At 47.4% G+C, this 25118-nt stretch overlaps 1 protein-coding gene across 9 annotated transcripts in view; it reads right to left on the bottom strand.

Moving 5' to 3' along the window:
- Positions 1 to 23225, bottom strand: part of TPM2 (tropomyosin 2) — a 59330-nt gene extending 36105 nt beyond the window's left edge. For 4 of the 9 annotated variants that reach the window (XM_073612163.1, XM_073612165.1, XM_073612164.1 and 1 more), the window contains exons 1-2: positions 2021 to 2049; positions 1600 to 1738 (exon numbers count right to left, since the gene is read on the bottom strand). In XM_073612163.1, the coding sequence (XP_073468264.1) occupies positions 1600 to 1738; positions 2021 to 2034 (153 nt within the window). In that variant the 5' untranslated portion in view covers positions 2035 to 2049. The other 5 variants (XM_073612161.1, XM_073612162.1, XM_073612159.1 and 2 more) reach the window with 3 other exon arrangements.
- Between the last annotated feature and the right edge of the window lie 1893 nt (positions 23226 to 25118).

Raw genomic sequence — 25118 nt, 5'->3', positions numbered from 1 at the left:
TACAGAGATATATAATGTAACTATCTGATCGTCTTCCTATGACATGAATATGACCGGACGGGTCATTGGAGGAAACCCTTATTGAGGCTACTGCTGACTTCTCACTTGTAAGTGTTAGTTGCTCATTCCATATACACACATCCTATATAAACACATCTTATATACACACATCTTATATACACACATCTTATATACACACATCCTATATACACACATCCTATATACACACATCTTATATACACACATCTTATATACACACATCTTATATACACACATCCTATATACACACATCTTATATACACACATCCTATATACACACATCCTATATACACACATCTTATATACACACATCCTATATACACACATCCTATATACACACATCTTATATACACACATCTTATATACACACATCTTATATACACACATCTTATATACACACATCTTATATACACACATCCTATATACACACATCTTATATACACACATCTTATATACACACATCCTATATACACACATCTTATATACACACATCCTATATACACACATCCTATATACACACATCTTATATACACACATCCTATATACACACATCCTATATACACACATCTTATATACACACATCTTATATACACACATCTTATATACACACATCTTATATACACACATCTTATATACACACATCTTATATACACACATCCTATATACACACATCCTATATACACACATCTTATATACACACATCTTATATACACACATCTTATATACACACATCTTATATACACACATCCTATATACACACATCTTATATACACACATCCTATATACACACATCCTATATACACACATCTTATATACACACATCCTATATACACACATCCTATATACACACATCTTATATACACACATCTTATATACACACATCTTATATACACACATCCTATATACACACATCTTATATACACACATCTTATATACACACATCTTATATACACACATCCTATATACACACATCTTATATACACACATCTTATATACACACATCCTATATACACACATCCTATATACACACATCCTATATACACACATCTTATATACACACATCCTATATACACACATCCTATATACACACATCTTATATACACACATCTTATATACACACATCTTATATACACACATCTTATATACACACATCCTATATACACACATCTTATATACACACATCTTATATACACACATCTTATATACACACATCCTATATACACACATCTTATATACACACATCTTATATACACACATCCTATATACACACATCTTATATACACACATCCTATATACACACATCCTATATACACACATCTTATATACACACATCTTATATACACACATCCTATATACACACATCCTATATACTGATCAAGCACAGTCCATCCCAGGGACAGAGGTTGAGGACCCCAGCACAGTCCATCCCAAGAAATGTGGTTGAGGACCCCAGCATGGATCCCAGGGACAGAGGCTAAACACCCCAGCACAGTCCATCCCACATTCAGCACGGCAGCACAGTCCATACCAGGGACAGAGATTGATTGGTCCCTATCTTACCCTCTCCCGCTTTTCTCTCTCTATATCCAGCTCCCTCTTCTTCGCATCAGCTCGATCCTCAGCATCGTCCACCAACTTCTGAAGGTTTTGGATCTTCTTCCTGATCGCCTGTATGGACTGGGTACCAGGCAGAGCCGACCTACAGACAAGTCTCTTCTAAATCACATCTTATCGATAGATTGTCAGCTCTTCTGACATCACACCCCACATGTGCCGAAATCCAGGAACACAGCATTGCTCTATCTGCAGCTAAACCCAACCAATAGGAAGAGGAAAGCTGACCACAGGGTATGCAAGGATAGGTAGCCTTATCCTATGGGTTCAGCATAAGAAGGGAGACAGCAGAGACAGAGAGTTGAGACAGGAGAGAGCCAACCCGGAACGTGAGAAGAAATGACAGAGGATGTGATCCCTTCTGTACCTGACGCCTGTCATCCCTCATTCTGGACCAGCACTGTCATACCTCATCCTGGACCAGCACTCCCTTATCCCTGCCTGTCCTCCTGAGAGACTGACCCACCAACATCGCTGCACCCACTCCAGAGAGACTCAACCCTGCCCACTCCACTCCCTCCACCCACTGCCCGCCTATGTATTAACCCTTCCCAACTATCCTGTCCTCTCCATGTAATGTCCCCCCATCCATTAACCTTTCCCAACCACCCATCACCCCCAAAATGTGTCCTCTCCGTGTATTGTCCCCCTCCTATCCATTAACCCTTCCCAACCACTCATTCCCCCAACACCCCATCCCCTTCATGTAATGTCCCCCTCTCCTCTATTAACCAATTCCAACCAACATTTCCCAAAACACTCCGTTGAAAAACCCTTCTCAACCAGCCAGCCCCCCAACACCCTGTCCTCTCCATGTAATGTCTTCCTTCTGTCCATTAACCTTCCTCAACCATACATCCCCCCAATACCCAATCCTCTCAATGTAAAGTCCTCCTCCTATCTATCAACCCTTTTCAACCACTCACCCCCCCCCCCCCCCCCCCGGCACTCAACCCCCTGTCCTTTCCATGTAATGTCCTCCTCCTATCCATTGACCCATCTCAACCACTCCACACCCCCAACACCCCATCCTCTCCATGTAATGTCCTCTTCCCATCCCTTGACCCTTCCCAACAATCCATCCTTCCAACACCCTGTCCTCTCTATGTAATGTCTTCCTCTCATCCATTAACCTTCCTCAACCTTACATCCCCCCAATAACCAATCCTCTCCATGTAATGTCCTCCTCCTATCTATCAACCACTCATCCCCCTGGCCCTCAACACCCCATCCTCTCCATGTATTGTCCTCTTTTTATGTATTTACCCTTATCAACCACCCATCCCTCCTAAAACCACTTCCTCTCCATGAAATGTCCGCTTCCCATCCATTGACCTTCCCAACCATCTATATCCCCAACACCCTGTCCTCTCCATGTAATGTCCCACTTTTATCTATTAACTTCTCCCAAACACCCATCCCCTATAACACCCTGACATCTCCATGTAATGTCCCCCTCCAGTCTATTAACCACCCCAACACTCCTAACGCTCCATGTAATGTCCTCCACCCATTCCTTGACCGTTCCCAACAATCCATACCCCCAACACACTTTCCTCTCCATGTAATGTCCCCTTCCCAACCATATAACCCCCAACACCCCATCCTCTCCTTTTAATGTCCTCCTCCCATCTATCAACCCTTCCCAACCATTCATACCCCTGACACACTGTCTTTTTCATGTAATGCCCCCTCCCATCTTTTAACCATTCCCAACCAACAATTCCCCCCAACACCCCATCCTCTCCATGCAATGTCTTCCTATCCATTGACCCTTTCCAACCATTCATCCCTCTAACATATGGTCCTCTCGTTTCTACAATGTCCTTCTCCCATCTATCAACCCTTCCCAATCACTCATCCCCTGCAAAACTACCCATCCTCTCCATGTAATGTCCTCTTCCCATCTATTAACGCTTCTCAACTACCCATCCCCCAATACCCCATCCCCTCCATGTAATGTCCTCTTCCCATCTATTAATGCTTCTCAACTACCCCAACACCCCATCCTTTCCATGTAATGTCCTCCTTCCATCTATTAACCACCCCAACAATCTATCCTCTCCATGTAATGTCCTCCTCCCATCTATTAACCCTTCCCAACCACTCATCCCCCCAACACACCATCCTCTCCATGTAATGTCCTTCTTTCATCTAACAACCCTTCCGAAACACTCATCCCCCAACACCCTGTCCTCTCCATGTAATGTCCTCCTTCCATCTATTAACCACCCCAACAATCTATCCTCTCCATGAAATGTCCCCCTCCCATCTATTAACCCTTCCCAAACACCCATAACCCAACTCCCCGTCCTCTCCATGTAATGTCCCCCTCTCATCTATTAACCCTTCCCAAACACCCATCCCCCCAACTCCCCATCCTCTCCATGTAATGTCCTCCTCCCATCTATTAACCCTTCCCAAACACCCATAACCCAACTCCCCGTCCTCTCCATGTAATGTCCCCCTCTCATCTATTAACCCTTCCCAAACACCCATCCCCCCAACTCCCCATCCTCTCCATGTAATGTCCTCCTCCCATCTATTAACCCTTCCCAAACACCCATAACCCAACTCCCCGTCCTCTCCATGTAATGTCCCCCTCTCATCTATTAACCCTTCCCAAACACCCATCCCCCCAACTCCCCATCCTCTCCATGTAATGTCCTCCTCCCATCTATTAACCCTTCCCAACCACTCTTCCCCCCAACACTCCATCCTTTCCATGTAATGTCCTCCTCTCATCTAATAACCCTTCCGAAACACTCACCCCCCCCAATGCCCTGTCCTCTCCATGTAATGTCCTCCTCCCATCTTTTAACCCTTCCCAACCACTTACCCCCCCTTACACCCTGTCCTCTCCATGTAATGTCCTCCTCCCATCTGTTAACCCTTCCCAACCACTCTTCCCCCAACACCCCATCCTCTCCATGTAATGTCCTCCTCCCATCTATTAACCCTTCCCAACCACTCATCCCCCCAACACACCATCCTCTCCATGTAATGTCCTTCTTTCATCTAACAACCCTTCCGAAACACTCATCCCCCAACACCCTGTCCTCTCCATGTAATGTCCTCCTCCCATCTATTAAACCTTCCCAACCACTCTTCCCCCCAACACCCCATCCTCTCCATGTAATGTCCTCCTCTCATCTGTTAACCCTTCCCAACCACTCATCCCTCCGATGCCCCATCCTCTCCATGTGTCGTCCTCCTCCCTTCTATTAACCTTCCCAACCACTCACCTCCCCGACACCCTGTCCTCTCCATGTAATGTACCGCTCCCATCTATTAACCCTTCCCAACCACTCATTCCCCCAATACCCCATCCTCTCAATGTAATATCCCCCTCTCATTTGTTAACCCTTCCCAACCACTCATCCCCCAATACCCCATCCTCTCAATGTAATGTTCTCCTCCAATCTATTAACCCTTCCCAACCACTCACCCCCCCCCCACACCCTGTCCTCTCCATGTAATGTACACCTTCCATCTATTAACACTTCCCAACCACTCATCCCACCTTACACCCCATCCTCTCCATGAAATGTCCCCCTCCCATCTGTTAACCCTTCTCAAACACCTATCCCCCCACACCCCATTTTCTCTGCTCCAAGGTTGCTGGTGTTCTTTTAGGAAATATTTTGAATAGTTTCAAGCCGTAGAAACAAACGCTCTTTGTGATTCATTCATCAAATTGTTTATTGGCTGCATCCAAGATGGCGGAAATACACGATCCTGAACACTGTCACTGGCCACTCATTTCATCTACACACATCACAGACACACCCATCACAGACACGCCCATCACAGACACACCCATCACAGACACGCCCATCACAGACACACCCATCACAGACACGCCCATCACAGACACGCCCATCACAGACACACCCATCACAGACACGCACATCACAGACACACCTGTCACAGGCACGCCCGTCACAGACACGCCCGTCACAGACACACCCGTCACAGACACACCCATCACAGACACGCACATCACAGACACACCTGTCACAGGCACGCCCGTCCCAGACACACCCGTCCTAGACACACCCATCACAGACACACCCGTTACAGGCACACCCGTTACAGGCACACCCGTCACAGACACGCCCATCACAGACACGCCCGTCACAGACACGCCCGTCACAGGCACGCCCGTCACAGGCACGCCCGTCACAGGCACACCCGTCACAGACACGCCCGTCACAGACACGCCCGTCACGGGCATGCCCATCACAGACACGCCCATCACAGAAACGCACATCACAGACACACCCATCACAGACACACCCATCCCAGACACGCCCGTCACAGACACGCCCACCTCAGACACATCCATCACAGACACGCCTATCACAGACACGCCCATCACAGACACACCCATCACAGACACACTCATCCCAGACACACCCATCACAGACACACCCATCACAGACACACCCATCTCAGACACACCCATCACAGACACGCCTATCACAGACACGTCCATCACAGACACACCCATCACAGACACGCCCATCACAGACACGCCCATCACAGACACACCCATCACAGACACGCCCGTCACAGACACACCCGTCACCCGATTGGGGTCACAACCCTTAGATACAGAAACCCGGCTGGGTAAGGGGTTATATTTGTAGTGGTAGGGATCGGTCACAGTAATATTGGGGAAGGGGGTTGGGTTTGTAGTGGGAGGGATCGGTCACACTAATATTGGGGAAGGGGGTTGGGTTTGTAGTGGGAGGGATCAGTCACAGTAATATTGGGGAAGGGGGTTGGGTTTGTAGTGGGAGGGATCGGTCACACTAATATTGGGGAAGGGGGTTGGGTTTGTAGTGGGAGGGATCAGTCACAGTAATATTGGGGAAGGGGGTTGGGTTTGTAGTGGGAGGGATCGGTCACACTAATATTGGGGAAGGGGGTTGGGTTTGTAGTGGGAGGGATCAGTCACACTAATATTGGGGAAGGGGGTTGGGTTTGTAGTGGTAGGGATCGGTCACACTAATATTGGGGAAGGGGGTTGGGTTTGTACAGGTAGGGATCGGTCACAGTAATATTGAGGAAGGGGGTTGGGTTTGTAGTGGGAGGGATCGGTCACACTAATATTGGGGAAGGGGGTTGGGTTTGTACAGGTAGGGATCGGTCACAGTAATATTGAGGAAGGGGGTTGGGTTTGTAGTGGGAGGGATCAGTCACAGTAATATTGGGGAAGGGGGTTGGGTTTGTAGTGGGAGGGATCGGTCACACTAATATTGGGGAAGGGGGTTGGGTTTGTAGTGGGAGGGATCAGTCACAGTAATATTGGGGAAGGGGGTTGGGTTTGTACAGGTAGGGATCGGTCACAGTAATATTGGGGAAGGGGGTTGGGTTTGTAGTGGTAGGGATCAGTCACAGTAATATTGGGGAAGGGGGTTGGGTTTGTAGTGGGAGGGATCGGTCACAGTAATATTGGGGAAGGGGGTTGGGTTTGTAGTGGTAGGGATCAGTCACAGTAATATTGGATAAGGGGGTTGGGTTTGTAGTGGGAGGGATCGGTCACAGTAATATTGGGGAAGGGGGTTGGGTTTGTAGTGGGAGGGATCGGTCACAGTAATATTGGGGAAGGGGGTTGGGTTTGTAGTGGGAGGGATCGGTCACAGTAATATTGAGGAAGGGGGTTGGGTTTGTACAGGTAGGGATCGGTCACAGTAATATTGAGGAAGGGGGTTGGGTTTGTACAGGTAGGGATCGGTCACAGTAATATTGAGGAAGGGGGTTGGGTTTGTACAGGTAGGGATCGGTCACAGTAATATTGAGGAAGGGGGTTGGGTTTGCAGTGGTAGGGATCGGTCAAGGTAATATTGAGGAAGGGGGTTGGGTTTGTAGTGGGAGGGATCGGTCACAGTAATATTGAGGAAGGGGGTTGTGTTTGTAGTGGGAGGGATCGGTCACAGTAATATTGAGGAAGGGGGTTGGGTTTGTACAGGTAGGGATCGGTCACAGTAATATTGAGGAAGGGGGTTGGGTTTGTAGTGGTAGGGATCGGTCACAGTAATATTGGGGAAGGGGGTTGGGTTTGTACAGGTAGGGATCGGTCACAGTAATATTGAGGAAGGGGGTTGGGTTTGTAGTGGGAGGGATCAGTCACAGTAATATTGGGGAAGGGGGTTGGGTTTGTACAGGTAGGGATCGGTCACAGTAATATTGGGGAAGGGGGTTGGGTTTGTAGTGGTAGGGATCGGTCACAGTAATATTGAGGAAGGGGGTTGGGTTTGTAGTGGGAGGGATCAGTCACAGTAATATTGGGGAAGGGGGTTGGGTTTGTAGTGGGAGGGATCAGTCACAGTAATATTGGGGAAGGGGGTTGGGTTTGTAGTGGGAGGGATCAGTCACAGTAATATTGGGGAAGGGGGTTGGGTTTGTAGTGGGAGGGATCAGTCACAGTAATATTGGGGAAGGGGGTTGGGTTTGTAGTGGGAGGGATCAGTCACAGTAATATTGGGGAAGGGGGTTGGGTTTGTAGTGGTAGGGATCGGTCACAGTAATATTGGGGAAGGGGGTTGGGTTTGTAGTGGGAGGGATCAGTCACAGTAATATTGGGGAAGGGGGTTGGGTTTGTAGTGGTAGGGATCGGTCACAGTAATATTGGGGAAGGGGGTTGGGTTTGTAGTGGGAGGGATCAGTCACAGTAATATTGGGGAAGGGGGTTGGGTTTGTAGTGGGAGGGATCAGTCACAGTAATATTGGGGAAGGGGGTTGGGTTTGTAGTGGGAGGGATCAGTCACAGTAATATTGGGGAAGGGGGTTGGGTTTGTAGTGGGAGGGATCAGTCACAGTAATATTGGGGAAGGGGGTTGGGTTTGTAGTGGGAGGGATCAGTCACAGTAATATTGGGGAAGGGGGTTGGGTTTGTAGTGGGAGGGATCAGTCACAGTAATATTGAGGAAGGGGGTTGGGTTTGTAGTGGGAGGGATCAGTCACAGTAATATTGGGGAAGGGGGTTGGGTTTGTAGTGGGAGGGATCAGTCACAGTAATATTGGGGAAGGGGGTTGGGTTTGTAGTGGGAGGGATCAGTCACAGTAATATTGGGGAAGGGGGTTGGGTTTGTAGTGGGAGGGATCAGTCACAGTAATATTGGGGAAGGGGGTTGGGTTTGTAGTGGGAGGGATCAGTCACAGTAATATTGAGGAAGGGGGTTGGGTTTGTAGTGGGAGGGATCAGTCACAGTAATATTGGGGAAGGGGGTTGGGTTTGTAGTGGGAGGGATCCGTCACAGTAATATTGGGGAAGGGGGTTGGGTTTGTACAGGTAGGGATCGGTCACAGTTTGAAGTGGTACATATAAGTCATAGTAATATTTGGGAAGGGGCGGAGTCTGAGTAATTGCCCGATGATGGTCATTTTCCACCATCTGTTGGGTTATTTATAGCGGGGGTTGAACTCGATATATAAGGTGTTTAATGACCAGTCAGATGCGGCTTCTGCTGATTTTTAATTTGCTGTGACCGAGAAGATCAGTTTCTTCACACCTTATAAATAACATCTAATTAAGTCCAAGTATCCCAGAGGACCTCCGAACCATGACCTCACCACAGGGACACAGCGGGGGAGGAGGGGTGAAGGGGTAATAAGGGGATGGAGAGGAGAGGAAGAGGATGATGCAGTACTGTTGGTGGGGGAGATAAATGGAGAAAAGAAGGAAGGAAAGAAAGGTTTGACAATGGGATGTTATGGAGGAGGGATGAAGGAAGGGATGAAGAAGGGAATGTTTGGGAAGGAGGATGAAGGAAAGGATGAAGAAAGGAATGTTTGGGAAGGAGGATGAAGGAAAGGATGAAGAAGGGAATGTTTGGGAAGGAGGATGAAGGAAAGGAAGAAGAAGGGAATGTTTGGGAAGGAGGATGAAGGAAAGGATGAAGAAGGGAATGTTTGGGAAGGAGGATGAAGGAAAGGAAGAAGAAGGGAATGTTTGGGAAGGAGGATGAAGGAAAGGAAGAAGAAGGGAATGTTTGGGAAGGAGGATGAAGGAAAGGAAGAAGAAGGGAATGTTTGGGAAGGTTGAAGAAAACGATGAAGAAAGGAATCTTTGGGAAGGAGGATGAAGGAAAGGATGAAAAATGGAATGTTTGGGAAAGATGAAGGAAAGGATGAAGAAGGGAATGTTTGAGAAGGAGGATGAAAGAAAGGATGAAGAAGGGGATGTTTGGGAAGGAGAATGAAGGAAAGGATGAAGATGGGAATGTTTGGGAAGGAGGGTGAAGGAAAGGATGAAGAAGGGAATGTTTGAGAAGGAGGATGAAAGAAAGGATGAAGAAGGGGATGTTTGGGAAGGAGAATGAAGGAAAGGATGAAGATGGGAATGTTTGGGAAGGAGGGTGAAGGAAAGGATGAAGAAGGGAATGTTTGGGAAGGAGGGTGAAGGAAAGGATGAAGAAGGGGATGTTTGGGAAGGAGGATGAAGGAAAGGAAGAAGGAAATGTTTGGGAAGGAGGATGAAAGAAAGGATGAAGAAGGGAATGTTTGGGAAGGAGGGTGAAGGAAAGGATGAAGAAGGGGATGTTTGGGAAGGATGAAGGAAAGAATGAAGAAGGGAATGTTTGGGAAGTAAAATGAAGGAACGGATGAAGAAGGGCATGTTTGGGAAGGAGGATGAAGGAAAGGATGAAGAAGGGAATGTTTAGGAAAGATGAAGGAAAGGATGAAGAAGGAAATATTTGGGAAGGAGAATGAAGGAAAGGATGAAGAAGGGAATGTTTGGGAAGGAGGATTGTCACGGAACGCCCCACACTCCGCTTGAGTGCTTCCGTCTGTATACCGCTTCCTAAGTTCTGGAACACGAGTCCAATGGATCTGGCTATAGAAACCCCAAGAACTAGACAACACCAGTCTTGGAGTACATCAGAACTGCCTTTATTTTGAGATCTCACAGACCTTTTTATGTCAGGGATGACTCAAAGCTAACCTAATTAACATGACCTAATTTACTACAAAATGTACCCAGACCAGATGACAGTCTTGTGGGCACCGAGCTTCACACATTAATACAATTAACAATACAAACAACAATCTCCCCCCTCCTCAGCCTAGACCATTCGTCTATTAGCCAGGGCTGGTGGCTAATGTGATCAGCTCTCTCAATTAACATAAACAACAATGGGTGAAAAGACTCTTAGAGCCACACTAAACACATTATAGCAGAGTTGATGACATTAGCATTTAACAGTACGAGTCCCAATGGTATAAATCAGTCATCATTCTAATATGGCATATAAATTGTTCCAGAGTCTGTGTGTTTTGGGGGGACATGGAGCTGAATCCATAGTAACATCAACCCCAGGGTCCCCAGGCATACAGCTCACAGAGAGCACCATTCCCCCAAATGCTAGGGCCCATAATCGGTGGGCAACAGGCCTGCATACAGTCCTCTCCAACAGCCTCCGTCCCGGCCAGGTCCGTGACATTTCTCCCCTTTCGGCAGGAGACTAACACAGGAGGAGACCCCAGACGGGTTGACTCCGAAGTTAGTAAACAGCTCCAGTCCTCTACTGCCTGTACCCACACAGTACCCCAAACAAATTATCCCAAACAGTGCATTACTCACCCAGCCATCCTCTGCCTCTCTCAGAGAACATATCTGCCGCTGGGGAGAGGCCCGGACTGGCTCTTCTCCCTGGAATCCTTTCTGCCGCTGGAGAGAAGACAGGGGGACTGGGCTCACTCCATCCTGCTGTTGGGGATCTGGGCCGACTGCCCAGCATCCCTGGGGTATACAGGTGGGGACTGAAGCCCCATCAACCGACACCAGATCAAGCTGCAGTTGTGAGGTGATGACTGCATTCTCTCCTTGGACCTCCACAATTGCTGCAGGTGTGGGGCAGAGGTCTTGGACCCTCTGTCCGGTTGCCAGCACTTCTGCTGGGGGTTTGCCAGGTGGTTCCTCCTCTACAGAAACGTCTATTAAATCCCCAGTCTCTGGAATTGGTAAAAGTGTGGGACAGAGGTCTTGTACCCTCTGTTCAGTTACCAGATCTTCAGCTGGAAAAGTTTGTTTTAACTCCATAGATGCTGCTGGCAGAAAATCACATGTCCCTGTCAGTGTTGTGGGAGAAAGGCTGACTACCTCTTCTCTCAGGAAGGCTGAAGCCACTGTTGGTGCTGGGCAGAACACAGTGAACTTTGGCCCTGATAGCAGCTCTTCTGCTGGAGGCTCATCAGGTTGTTCTTCCTCAGCAGAAAAGTCTATTAAATCCTCTACCTCTATAACTGGTGTCTGTGGATAGAGGTTCACCATCTCCTGTCCGTGGAACTCAGAAGATGCTATCATTTCTGGACAGAGGTTAGCAGAGCTCTGCCCTGTTGTCAGCACTTCAGGTTTGGGGACGGCAATCTCCGGATTTTCCACTGCCGATTCTCTGGCATGCTGCTGAACTTGTTCTAGCAGTTTCCTGTATGCCCTTTCCAGATGCTGTTCCTTCCTTAGCAAATGGTCCAGATCAGGTTTGAGCTCTGAGACCCCTGCAAGACCGAGCATAGACTCTCTATAGTCTCTCATGTCCTCAAGGTCAGGTTCCCCTCATCGCCAAACATAAAAAGATCTGTAAGGTTCTCCCACAGCAATCCAGGGCCGCCAAAGTCATATCCCTCCGGAGAGCATTCTGTTGTCTCCCCTAAATATCCCTCCTCTGCGTGCCATTGCAGAGCCCGATAACGATTGTCCAGCTCTATCTCCTGCTGGACCAACCTGTCCAACTCAGTCACCCATTGCTCCTGGGGCTGCTCTCCCAGGAATGCCATCCGCAATGCCCGTTGGTCACTGGCCCGTTGCTCTTGGGTTTGAAAGCACTTGCCCTGTTTTATACCAGCGAGACGGAGGGCTGCATTCCAGAGCTCCACCCGAATCAGCTGCCTGAGCTCCAGGTATTCATCCTCAGACACAGTCCTGGTGTATGTTGAAAGGATGATCCGCAGCAGCCCCGGGAATTCTGATGCCAGGTCCATATCTCCGCTGGGGTGACTGAAGTCTGCTATGCTGATCTTGGATCCAGTTGGAGGTTTGGATGTCCCAGACTTCAGACTTCAGGAAGCTTTCCCGCTGCTTGCCACCAATGTCACGGAACGCCCCACACTCCGCTTGAGTGCTTCCGTCTGTATACCGCTTCCTAAGTTCTGGAACACGAGTCCAATGGATCTGGCTATAGAAACCCCAAGAACTAGACAACACCAGTCTTGGAGTACATCAGAACTGCCTTTATTTTGAGATCTCACAGACCTTTTTATGTCAGGGATGACTCAAAGCTAACCTAATTAACATGACCTAATTTACTACAAAATGTACCCAGACTAGATGACAGTCTTGTGGGCACCGGGCTTCACACATTAATACAATTAACAATACAAACAACAATCTCCCCCCTCCTCAGCCTAGACCATTCGTCTATTAGCCAGGGCTGGTGGCTAATGTGATCAGCTCTCTCAATTAACATAAACAACAATGGGTGAAAAGACTCTTAGAGCCACACTAAACACATTATAGCAGAGTTGATGACATTAGCATTTAACAGTACGAGTCCCAATGGTATAAATCAGTCATCATTCTAATATGGCATATAAAGGGTTCCAGAGTCTGTGTGTTTTGGGGGGACATGGAGCTGAATCCATAGTAACATCAACCCCAGGGTCCCCAGGCATACAGCTCACAGAGAGCACCATTCCCCCAAATGCTAGGGCCCATAATCGGTGGGCAACAGGCCTGCATACAGTCCTCTCCAACAGCCTCCGTCCCGGCCAGGTCCGTGACAAGGATGAAGGAAAGGATGAAGAAGGGAATGTTTGGGAAGGAGGATGAAGGAAAGGATGAAGAAGGGAATGTTTGGGAAGGAGGATGAAAGAAAGGATGAAGAAAGGAATGTTTGGGAAGGAGGATGAAGGAAAGGAAGAAGAAGGAAATGTTTGGGAAGGAGGATGAAGGAAAGGACGAAGAAAGGGAAGTTTGGGAAGGAGAATGAAGGAAAGGATGGAGAAAGAAATGTTTGGGAAGGAGGATGAAGGAAAGGACGAAGAAAGGGAAGTTTGGGAAGGAGAATGAAGGAAAGGATGAAGAAAGGAATGTTTGGGAAGGAGAATGAAGGAAAGGATGAAGAAGGGGATGTTTGGGAAGGAGAATGAAGGAAAGGATGAAGAAGGGGATGTTTGGGAAGGAGAATGAAGGAAAGGATGAAGAAAGGAATGTTTGGGAAGGAGAATGAAGGAAAGGATGAAGAAGGGAATGTTTGGGAAGGAGGGTGAAGGAAAGGATGAAGAAAGGAATGTTTGGGAAGGAGAATGAAGGAAAGGATGAAGAAAGGAATGTTTGGGAAGGAGGATGAAGGAAAGAATGAAGAAAGGAATGTTTGGGAAGGAGGATGAAGGAAAGGATGAAGAATGGAATGTTTGGGAAGGAGGATGAAGAAGGGAATGTTTGGGAAGGAGAATGAAGGAAAGGATGAAGAAGGGAATGTTTGGGAAGGAGAATGAAGGAAAGGATGAAGAAGGGAATGTTTGGGAAGGAGGGTGAAGGAAAGGATGAAGAAGGGAATGTTTAGGAAGGAGGATGAAGAAAAGGATGAAGAAAGGAATGTTTGGGAAGGAGAATGAAGGAAAGGATGAAGAAAGGAATGTTTGGGAAGGAGGATGAAGGAAAGGATGAAGAAGGGAATGCTTGGGAAGGAGAATGAAGGAAAGGATGAAGAAAGGAATGTTTGGGAAGGAGGATGAAGGAAAGGAAGAAGAAGGGAATGTTTGGGAAGGAGAATGAAGAAAAGGATGAAGAAAGGAATGTTTGGGAAGGAGGATGAAGAAGGGAATGTTTGGGAAGGAGAATGAAGGAAAGGATGAAGAAGGGAATGTTTGGGAAGGAGGATGAAGAAAAGGATGAAGAATGGAATGTTTGGGAAGGAGGATGAAGAAGGGAATGTTTGGGAAGGAGAATGAAGGAAAGGATGAAGAAGGGAATGTTTGGGAAGGAGAATGAAGGAAAGGATGAAGAAGGGAATGTTTAGGAAGGAGGATGAAGGAAAGGAAGAAGAAGGGAATGTTTGGGAAGGAGAATGAAGGAAAGGATGAAGAAGGGAATGTTTAGGAAGGAGGATGAAGAAAAGGATGAAGAATGGAATGTTTGGGAAGGAGGATGAAGAAGGGAATGTTTGGGAAGGAGAATGAAGGAAAGGATGAAGAAGGGAATGTTTGGGAAGGAGGATGAAGAAAAGGACGAAGAATGGAATGTTTGGGAAGGAGGATGAAGAAGGGAATGTTTGGGAAGGAGAATGAAGGAAAGGATGAAGAAGGGAATGTTTGGGAAGGAGAATGAAGGAAAGGATGAAGAAGGGAATGTTTAGGAAGGAGGATGAAGAAAAGGATGAAGAAAGGAATGTTTGGGAAGGAGGATGAAGGAAAGGAAGAAGAAGGGAATGTTTGGGAAGGAGGATGAAGGAAAGAATGAAGAAGGGGATGTTTGGGAAGGAGAATGAAGGAAAGGATGAAGAAGGGGATGTTTGGGAAGGAGAATGAAGGAAAGGATGAAGAAAGGAATGTTTGGGAAGGAGGATGAAGGAAAGGATGAAGAAGGGAATGTTTGGGAAGGAGAATGAAGGAAAGGATGAAGAAGGGAATGTTTGGGAAGGAGGATGAAGGAAAGGAAGAAGAAGGGAATGTTTGGGAAGGAGGATGAAGGAAAGAATGAAGAAGGGGATGTTTGGGAAGGAGAATGAAGGAAAGGATGAAGAAGGGAATGTTTAGGAAGGAGGATGAAGAAAAGGATGAAGAAAGGAATGTTTGGGAGGGTGAACGAAAGGATGGAGAAGGGATTGAAGAAGGAAGGGGAGGGTAATTATCGGCATACAGTGGAAGTACTTATAGTTGGACAATGAGATTTGAGGATTGGTTGGACTGGTGGAACTATGGGGAAGGTTCTGCATGATATTCCGATCAGGAGGATGCATCGGACGATGATGAAAATAGGAGATCAATTCTACAATAACATTTACTTACATCTCCAGCTTTCTTCTCCGCAAGCTCCAACCTCTCCTGTGCGTCCTTCACAGCCTCTGAATATTTCTCCACCTCGTCCTCTGTACCCTTCAGCTTCTTCTGCATCTCCATCACCTCCTCTTCTAGCTGTAGAGACAGACACACACATTGTATTATAGGTGAGGAGACCCATAGATAGTATTATGGGTGAGGAGACTCATACATTATATTATAGGTGGGGAGACTCATACATTGTATTATAGGTGGGGAGACCTATAGGACTCATTCATTGTATCATAGGTGAGAAGACCCATACGTTTTATTATAGGTGAGGAGACTCATACATTGCATCATAGGTGAGGAGACCCATATATTGTATTATAGGAGAGGAGACTCAAACACTGTATTATGGGTGAGGAGACCCATACATTGTATTATAGGTGAGGAGACCCATACATTGTATCATAGGTGAGGAGACTCATACACTGTATTATGGGTGAGGAGACCCATACATTGTATTATAGGTGAGGAGACCCATACATTGTATTATAGGTGAGGAGACCCATACATTCTATTATAGGTGAGGAGACCCATACATTGTATTATAGGTGAGGAGACTCATACATTGTATTATAGGTGAGGAGACCCATACATTGTATTATAGGTGAGAAGACCAATACATTGTATTGTACCTTGATGTGGTGGAGCTGGGTGATTGGATGGTGGTCTCATACATTGATGTGGTAGAGCTGAGTGATTGGACGGTGGTCTCATATATTAATGTGGTGGAGCTGGGTGATTGGATGGTGATCTCAAACATTGATATAGTGGAGTTGGGTGATTGGCCGGTGGTCTCATACATTTATGTGATGGAGCTGAGTGATTGGCCGGTGGCCTCATATATTAATGTGGTGGAGCTGGGTGATTGGACAGTGCTCTCATATATTGATGTGTTGGAGCTGAGTGATTGGCCGGTGGCCTCATATATTGATGTATTGGAGCTGGGTGATTGGCCGGTGCTCTCATATATTGATGTGGTGGAGCTGGGTGATTGGCCGGTGCTCTCATATATTGATATAGCGGAGCTGAGTGATTGGATGGTGGTCTCAAACATTGATATAGTGGAGCTGGGTGATTGGCCGTTGGTCTCATACATTTATGTGATGGAGCTGGGTGATTGGCCAGTGGTCTCAGATATTGATGTGGTGGAGCTGGGTGATTGGCCGGTGGTCTCATATATTGATGTGGTGGAGCTGAGTGATTGGCCGGTGGCCTCATATATTGATGTGGTGGAGCTGGGAGATTGGCCGGTGGTCTCATATATTGATATGTTGGAGCTGGGTGATTGGCCGGTGGCCTCATATATTGATGTGGTGGAGCTGGGTGATTGGATGGTGGTCTCATATATTGATGTGGTAGAGCTGGGTGATTGGCCGGTGGCCTCATATATTGATGTATTGGAGCTGGGTGATTGGCCGGTGGTCTCATATATTGATGTGGTGGAGCTGGGTGATTGGCCGGTGGTCTCATATATTGATGTGGTGGAGCTGGGTGATCGGATGGTGGTCTCATATATTGATATGGTGGAGCTGGATGATTGGCCGGTGGTCTCATATATTGATGTGGTGGAGCTGGGTGATTGGCCGGTGGTCTCATACACTGATGTGGTGGAGCTGGGTGATTGGATGTTGGTCTCATACATTGATGTGGTGGAGCTGGGTGATTGGACGGTGGTCTCATATATTGATGTGGTGGAGCTGGGTGATTGGCCGTTGGTCTCATATATTGATGTGGTGGAGCTGGGTGATTGGATGGTGGTCTCATACATTGATGTGGTGGAGCTGGGTGATTGTATGGTGGTCTCATATATTGATGAGGTGGAGCTGAGTGATTGGCCGGTGGTCTCATACATTGATGTGGTGAAGCTGGGTTATTGGACAGTGGTCTCATACATTGATGTGGTGGAGCTGGGTGATCGGATGGTGGTCTCATATATTGATGTGGTGGAGCTGGGTGATTGGCCGGTGGTCTCATACACTGATGTGGTGGAGCTGGGTGATTGGATGGTGGTCTCATATATTGATGTGGTGGAGCTGGGTGATTGGCCTGTGGTCTCATACATTGATGTGGTGAAGCTGGGTTATTGGACGGTGGTATCATACACTGATGTGGTGGAGCTGGGTGATTGGCCGGTGGTCTCATACATTGATGTGGTGGAGCTGGGTGATTGGATGGTGGTCTCATATATTGATGTGGGGGAGCTGGGTGATTGGACGGTGGTCTCATATATTGATGTGGTGGAGCTGGGTAATTGAACGGTGGTCTCATATATTGATGTGGTGGAGCTGGGTGATTGAACGGTGGTCTCATATATTGATTTGGTGGAGCTGAGTGATTGTCGGTGTTCTCACATATTGATGTGGTGGAGCTAGGTGATTGGCCATTGGTCTCACATATTGATGTGGTGGAGCTGGGTGATTGGCCATTGGTCTCACATATTGATGTGGTGGAGCTGAGTGATTGGATGGTGGCCTCATACATTGATTTGGTGAAGCTGGGTGATTGGATGGTGGTCTCATACATTGATTTGGTGGAGCTGAGTGATTGTCAGTGTTCTCACGTATTGATGTGGTGGAGCTGGGTGATTGGCCATTGGTCTCACATATTGATGTGGTGGAGCTGAGTGATTGGATGGTGGTCTCATACATTGATTTGGTGAAGCTGGGTGATTGGATGGTGGTCTCATACATTGATTTGGTGAAGCTGGGTGATTGGATGGTGGTCTCATATATTGATGTGGTGGAGCTGGGTGATTGAACGGTGGTCTCATATATTGATGTGGTGGAGCTGAGTGATTGTCGGTGTTCTCACGTATTGATGTGGTGGAGCTGGGTGATTGGATGGTGGTCTCATATATTGATGTGGTGGAGCTGGGTAATTGGATGGTGGTCTCATATATTGATTTGGTGGAGCTGAGTGATTGTCGGTGTTCTCACGTATTGATGTGGTGGAGCTGGGTGATTGGATGGTGGTCTCATACATTGATTTGGTGAAGCTGGGTGATTGAACGGTGGTCTCATATATTGATGTGGTGGAGTTGAGTGATTGTCAGTGTTCTCACGTATTGATGTGGTGGAGCTGGGTGATTGGATGGTGGTCTCATATATTGATGTGGTGGAGCTGGGTGATTGGATGGTGGTCTCATATATTGATGTGGTGGAGCTGGGTGATTGAACGGTGGTCTCATATATTGATTTGGTGGAGCTGAGTGATTGTCGGTGTTCTCACGTATTGATGTGGTGGAGCTGGGTGACTGAATGGTGGTCTCATACATTGATTTGGTGAAGCTGGGTGATTGAACGGTGGTCTCATATATTGATGTGGTGGAGCTGGGTGATTGGATGGTGGTCTTATACATTGATTTGGTGAAGCTGGGTGATTGAACGGTGGTCTCATATATTGATGTGGTGGAGCTGGGTGATTGAACGGTGGTCTCATATGTTGATGTGGTGGAGCTGAGTGATTGTCGGTGTTCTCACGTATTGATGTGGTGGAGCTGGGTGATTGGATGGTGGTCTCATATATTGATGTGGTGGAGCTGGGTGATTGGATGGTGGTCTCATATATTGATTTGGTGGAGCTGAGTGATTGTCGGTGTTCTCACGTATTGATGTGGTGGAGCTGGGTGATTGGATGGTGGTCTCATACATTGATTTGGTGGAGCTGAGTGATTGTCGGTGTTCTCGTGTATTGATGTGGTAGAGCTGAGTGATAGGCCAGTGGTCTCATATATTGATGTGGTGGAGCTGAGTGATTGGTGGCTGTCATATATTGATGTGGTGGATCTCAGTGTTTGGCTGATGGTCTATTATATTGCTGCAGTGGCGGGACCATTTAGTGATTACGATGATCTTGTAATGTAGAATATTATATTACAGAAATTTCTACTCTGCCATTGAAATTTCTGCCTACAGATGACAGCAGGGGGCGCCACACTACACATTGTGACTTAGACTTTACTAGATTGTGATCTCCCCCATCCTAAAGGCCAATAAACTCCATGTCAGTGCTTTTCACTCCACTCAGAATTCTCATTTTTAAGTGAACATCCTCGTTTACTTCAGGGAAATATTTATTAACATTTTCACTCAACTTTCACCCGAGACTAACCCAACATGCACCTGAGACTCACCCAAAATTCACCCAAGACTCACCCAACTTTAACGCAAGACTCTCCCAACATTCACCCGAGACTCACCCTACATTCACCCGAGACTCACCCTACGTTCACCCGAGACTCACCCTACGTTCACCCGAGACTCACCCTACGTTCACCCGAGACTCACCCTACGTTCACCCGAGACTCACCCGAATTTCATCCAAGACTCACCCAACATTCACCTGAGACTCACCCACCCAAATTTCACCCAAGACTCACCCAACATTCACCCAAGACTCACCTAACTTTCACTCGAGAGTCACCCAACTTTCACTCGAGAATCACCCTGTTGATGTTGGGGTGGTGTCATCCCTACCCAGATTTCTTTTGCTAAACCACTCAGTCGACCCCCTGTCTTCATTTCCAAAGCAGAGGCACTAATTGATTTGTAATCCCTAAGAGGAGAACTGGGAGGACTAAGTGGTTTTCCTGAGATAACCCCGGAAGTGTGCGCAGGGAAGCTCGCTATTCCTGGCAGGATCAACAGGGATTTTTTTGCATTTGTTGAACATAAAAAACAAAACTCTTCCAATAGGAAAGTTAAGCAACCACAGAGGAGCCAATAGGAGATCATTGTTAGGGGTTTCCAGCTTAGTCAGGGCTTGTTAGGGTTAACTAGGGGTTCATTTAACAGGAAGGAGCTGAGATTGTATACATAACACATTGTAACGTTATTGTTATATTGTATCTATCAGGTTGTTGTGTCTGACATTAACCCTTCTCTGTCCACCTGAACTATTCATGTCCCCATGTTTACCTTTGGTAGGCTGACTTTTTCATCCAGAAACATAAATCTGGTGTCATACTACACTCTATATAAAGACCCCAATCGTCTGACCATCCCTCTGTGTGAACCCTGATCTCCTAACCAATCTTCTGTGTGGACCCCGATCTCCTGACCAACCCTCTGTTAGGACCCTGATCTCCTGACCATCTCTCTGTGCAGACCCTGATATACTGACCACCCCTCTGTGTGGACCCCAATCTCCTGACCACTCCTCTCTGTGAACCCCACACTCCTGACCAACCCTCTTTGTGAACCCCACACTCCTGACCAACCCTCTGTGTGGACCCTGCTTCTCCTGACCAACCCTATGTGTAGACCCTGATCTCCTGACCAACCCTCTAAGTGGAACCCAAACTCCTGACCAACCATTTGTGTGGACCCTGATCTCCTGACTAACCCTTTTTGTGGACCCCGATCTCCTTATCAACCCCCTGTGTGGACCCCCATCTCTTGACCAATCAATTCTGTGGACCCCAAACTCCTGGCCAACCCTCTGTGTGGACCGCGATCTCTTTGCCAGCCCTCTGTGTGAACCCTGATCTCCTGATCAACCTTCTGTGTGGACCCCAATCTTTAGACCCCACAATGTGCTCCTCATTTTTTGTGGGATCCCTAGTCTCCTAACCAACGTTTTGAGTGGATCCTGAATCCTCCGTGTGGACACTAATCTACTGACCAATCCTTGGTGGAGATCCTCAATGTGTTAACCAATCCTGTGCCAATCTTCGGTGAAGAATCTGCCAGACAATCCTCTGGGTCTACCCAATCTTCTGACCAATTCTCTGCAGGTACCTTATTCTGCAAACCAATCCTCAACAGAAACCCTGATTTGCCAACCTATCTGCTGCTGTCCAGTCCAATGCATGGACCCCAATCTCCCAGCCACAGATCAGTAGATTGTAAGCTCCTCTAATCACTCAGATCAGTAGATTGTAAGCTGCTCCGATCACTCAGATCAGTAGATTGTAAGCTCCTCTGATCACTCAGATCAGTAGATTGTAAGCTCCTCTGATCACTCAGATCAGTAGATTGTAAGCTCCTCTGATCACTCAGATCAGTAGATTGTAAGCTCCTCTGATCACTCAGATCAGTAGATTGTAAGCTCCTCTGATCACTCAGATCAGTAGATTGTAAGCTCCTCTGATCACTCAGATCAGTAGATTGTAAGCTCCTCTGATCACTCAGATCAGTAGATTGTAAGCTCCTCTGATCGCTCAGATTGATGGATTGCAAGCCATCTAGAATTGCAATGATCTCACTAGACTGGAAACCCAACAATCTCTCCAATGGAATCCTTCGATGGCTCCAATCAGTCACCAGACGGTAAGATCTTTCGGCAGAAAGTTTCTCCTTAGTGTTCAACCTTCAAAGTTTCAGTAAATTGTAAGCTCCGTGTCTTGGGGCTCCTCAGCTATATCCACAGTGGGGCCCCTGAGTGGTCCATTGCATCCTGGGGCCTTTGTAAGGATCAAGAGTGTCATTTTCCAGGATCCAGATGGGAAGAGTAGTACAATGAGATGATGAGGATATCAGTAGGACAACAGGGGTAATGTATTAGATAAAATACAGGCAACAGTGGTAAGCTGGAGGAGGTATGGATGATGGGTCTGTAGTAGTATGATGAGGGTGGTAGAATAATGGGAGTAGTTGTTATGGTATGGGAACAGTAGGATGATGAAGTAGTACTGGTGGTATAATGAGAGTAGTAGTAGTATAGGGTAGTGGAGGCATTTGTAGCACGATGAAGGTGGTGGTGGTATCATGAGGGTAGTAGTATCATTAGGGGATAGTGTTAGGTGGGAGACAAGTCATGGTATGTTGGGGTAGTGGAAGCATGATGGGGATTGTAGTATAAAAGGAGCAGTAGAGATCTGGTGGGGGTTGTTGTATTTTGGTGATACTAGTGTTATAAAGGGGATGGTATAGATATAGATAGTAGTAGAAGTGGATATCTGAAGGGGTAGTAGTGACTGGATGGGAGTAGTAGTATGTTGTGGTGGTAGTGATGGGCTGGGGGTAGTAGTATATTGAGGGTAGTAGTAGCAGTATATTGGGAGTAGTAGTAGTGGTAGCATGTTGGGGTATCAGTAGTATATTGGGGGTAGTAGTTGTATGTTGGGGTTAGTAGTAGTGATAAGTTGCGTGTAGTAGTTATGGGATGGGGGTAGTAGTGGTGATAAGTTGGGGGTAGTAGTTATTTATGGAATGGGGGTAGTAGTAGTGAGAAGTTTGGGGTAGTAGTTATGGGATGGGGGTAGTAGTAGTGAGAAGTTTGGGGTAGTAGTTATGGGATGGGGGTAGTAGTAGTATATTGGGGGTCGTAGTAGTGAGAAGTTGGGGGTCGTAGTACCTGCTTGCAGCGATCCTCCGCCAGCTTCTTCTCGGACTCGGCTTGCTCGGCTCGGTCGATCGCATTCTCTTTGTCCAACTTCAACATCTGCATCTTCTTCTTGATGGCGTCCATGGTGGAGATCGGTGGAGATCGGTGGTCGGGCGGACGGAGCGGAGAAAAGATCGGAGAGAAGTGCGGCGGGTGGAGGAGAGCCGAACCGATCCCCCGATTTATATCCCGGAGACCGGACCCGCCCCGATCACATCGCACTCCATGTATGGAGGAGGGGGAGGGGAGCCTCACACCGGACACCACCGACTGTTCTCCTCATTACTCATCACCCCCATCCTCCTCATTACATCCCCATCCTCCTCATTACCACCCCCATCCTGCCCATTACCACCCCCATCCTCCTCATTACTCATCACTCCCATCCTCCTCATTACCATCTCCATCCTTCTCATTACTATCCCCATCCTCCCCATTACCATCTCCATCCTCCTCATTACAATCCCCATACTCTCCATTACTATCCCCATCCTCTCCATTACTATCCCCATCCTCCTCATTACCATCTCCATCCTTCTCATTACTATCCCCATCCTCCTCATTACCATCTCCATCCTCCCCATTACCATCCCCATCCTCCTCATTACAATCCCCATCCTCTCCATTACCATCCCCATCCTCCTCATTACCATCCCCATCCTCCTCATTACCATCCTAATCTTCCTCCTCATTACACTCCTCACAATCCTCATCTTCACCCACCTCCTACATCCTCATCACTCCCCATCCTCACCCTTCCTCTCCATTCTACTCAACTTTTCAATCCCCATCCCTACCCCCACCATCATCCCTATCTCCATCTCTACCTCCACCGTCATCACTATCTCCATCTCTACCCCCACCATCATCCCTATCTCCATCTCTACCTCCACCGTCATCACTATCTCCATCTCTACCTCCACCATCATCACTATCTCCATCCCTACCCCCACCATCATCACTATCTCCATCTCTACCTCCACCATCATCCCTATCTCCATCTCTACCCCCACCATCATCACTATCTCCATCTCTACCTCCACCATCATCACTATCTCCATCTCTACCTCCACCATCATCCCTATCTCCATCTCTACCTCCACCGTCATCACTATCTCCATCCCTACCTCCACCATCATCACTATCTCCATCTCTACCTCCACCATCATCCCTATCTCCATCTCTACCTCCACCGTCATCACTATCTCCATCCCTACCTCCACCATCATCACTATCTCCATCTCTACCTCCACCATCATCACTATCTCCATCTCTACCTCCACCATCATCCCTATCTCCATCTCTACCCCCACCATCATCACTATCTCCATCTCTACCTCCACCATCATCACTATCTCCATCTCTACCTCCACCATCATCCCTATCTCCATCTCTACCTCCACCGTCATCACTATCTCCATCCCTACCTCCACCATCATCACTATCTCCATCTCTACCTCCACCATCATCACTATCTCCATCTCTACCTCCACCATCATCCCTATCTCCATCTCTACCCCCACCATCATCACTATCTCCATCTCTACCTCCACCATCATCACTATCTCCATCTCTACCTCCACCATCATCCCTATCTCCATCTCTACCTCCACCGTCATCACTATCTCCATCCCTACCTCCACCATCATCCCTATCTCCATCTCTACCCCCACCATCATCCCTATCTCCATCTCTACCTCCACCATCATCCCTATCTCCATCCCTACCCCCACCATCATCACTATCTCCATCTCTACCCCCACCATCATCCCTATCTCCATCTCTACCCCCACCATCATCCCTATCTCCATCTCTACCCCCACCATCATCACTATCTCCATCCCTATCTCCATCACTACCTCCACCATCATCACTATCTCCATCTCTACCCCACCATCATCACTATCTCCATCTCTACCCCCACCATCATCACTATCTCCATCTCTACCCCCACCATCATTACTATCTCCATCTCTACCCCCACCATCATCACTATCTCCATCCCTATCTCCATCACTACCTCCACCATCATCACTATCTCCATCTCTACCCCACCATCATCCCTATCTCCATCTCTACCCCCA

This window comes from Aquarana catesbeiana, linkage group LG01 (assembly GCF_042186555.1).
Source record: "Aquarana catesbeiana isolate 2022-GZ linkage group LG01, ASM4218655v1, whole genome shotgun sequence".
Classification (NCBI taxonomy): Eukaryota; Metazoa; Chordata; class Amphibia; order Anura; family Ranidae; genus Aquarana; species Aquarana catesbeiana.
The sequence above is the reverse complement of the archived record's forward strand: the minus strand, read 5'-3'. Positions and strand labels throughout refer to the sequence as shown.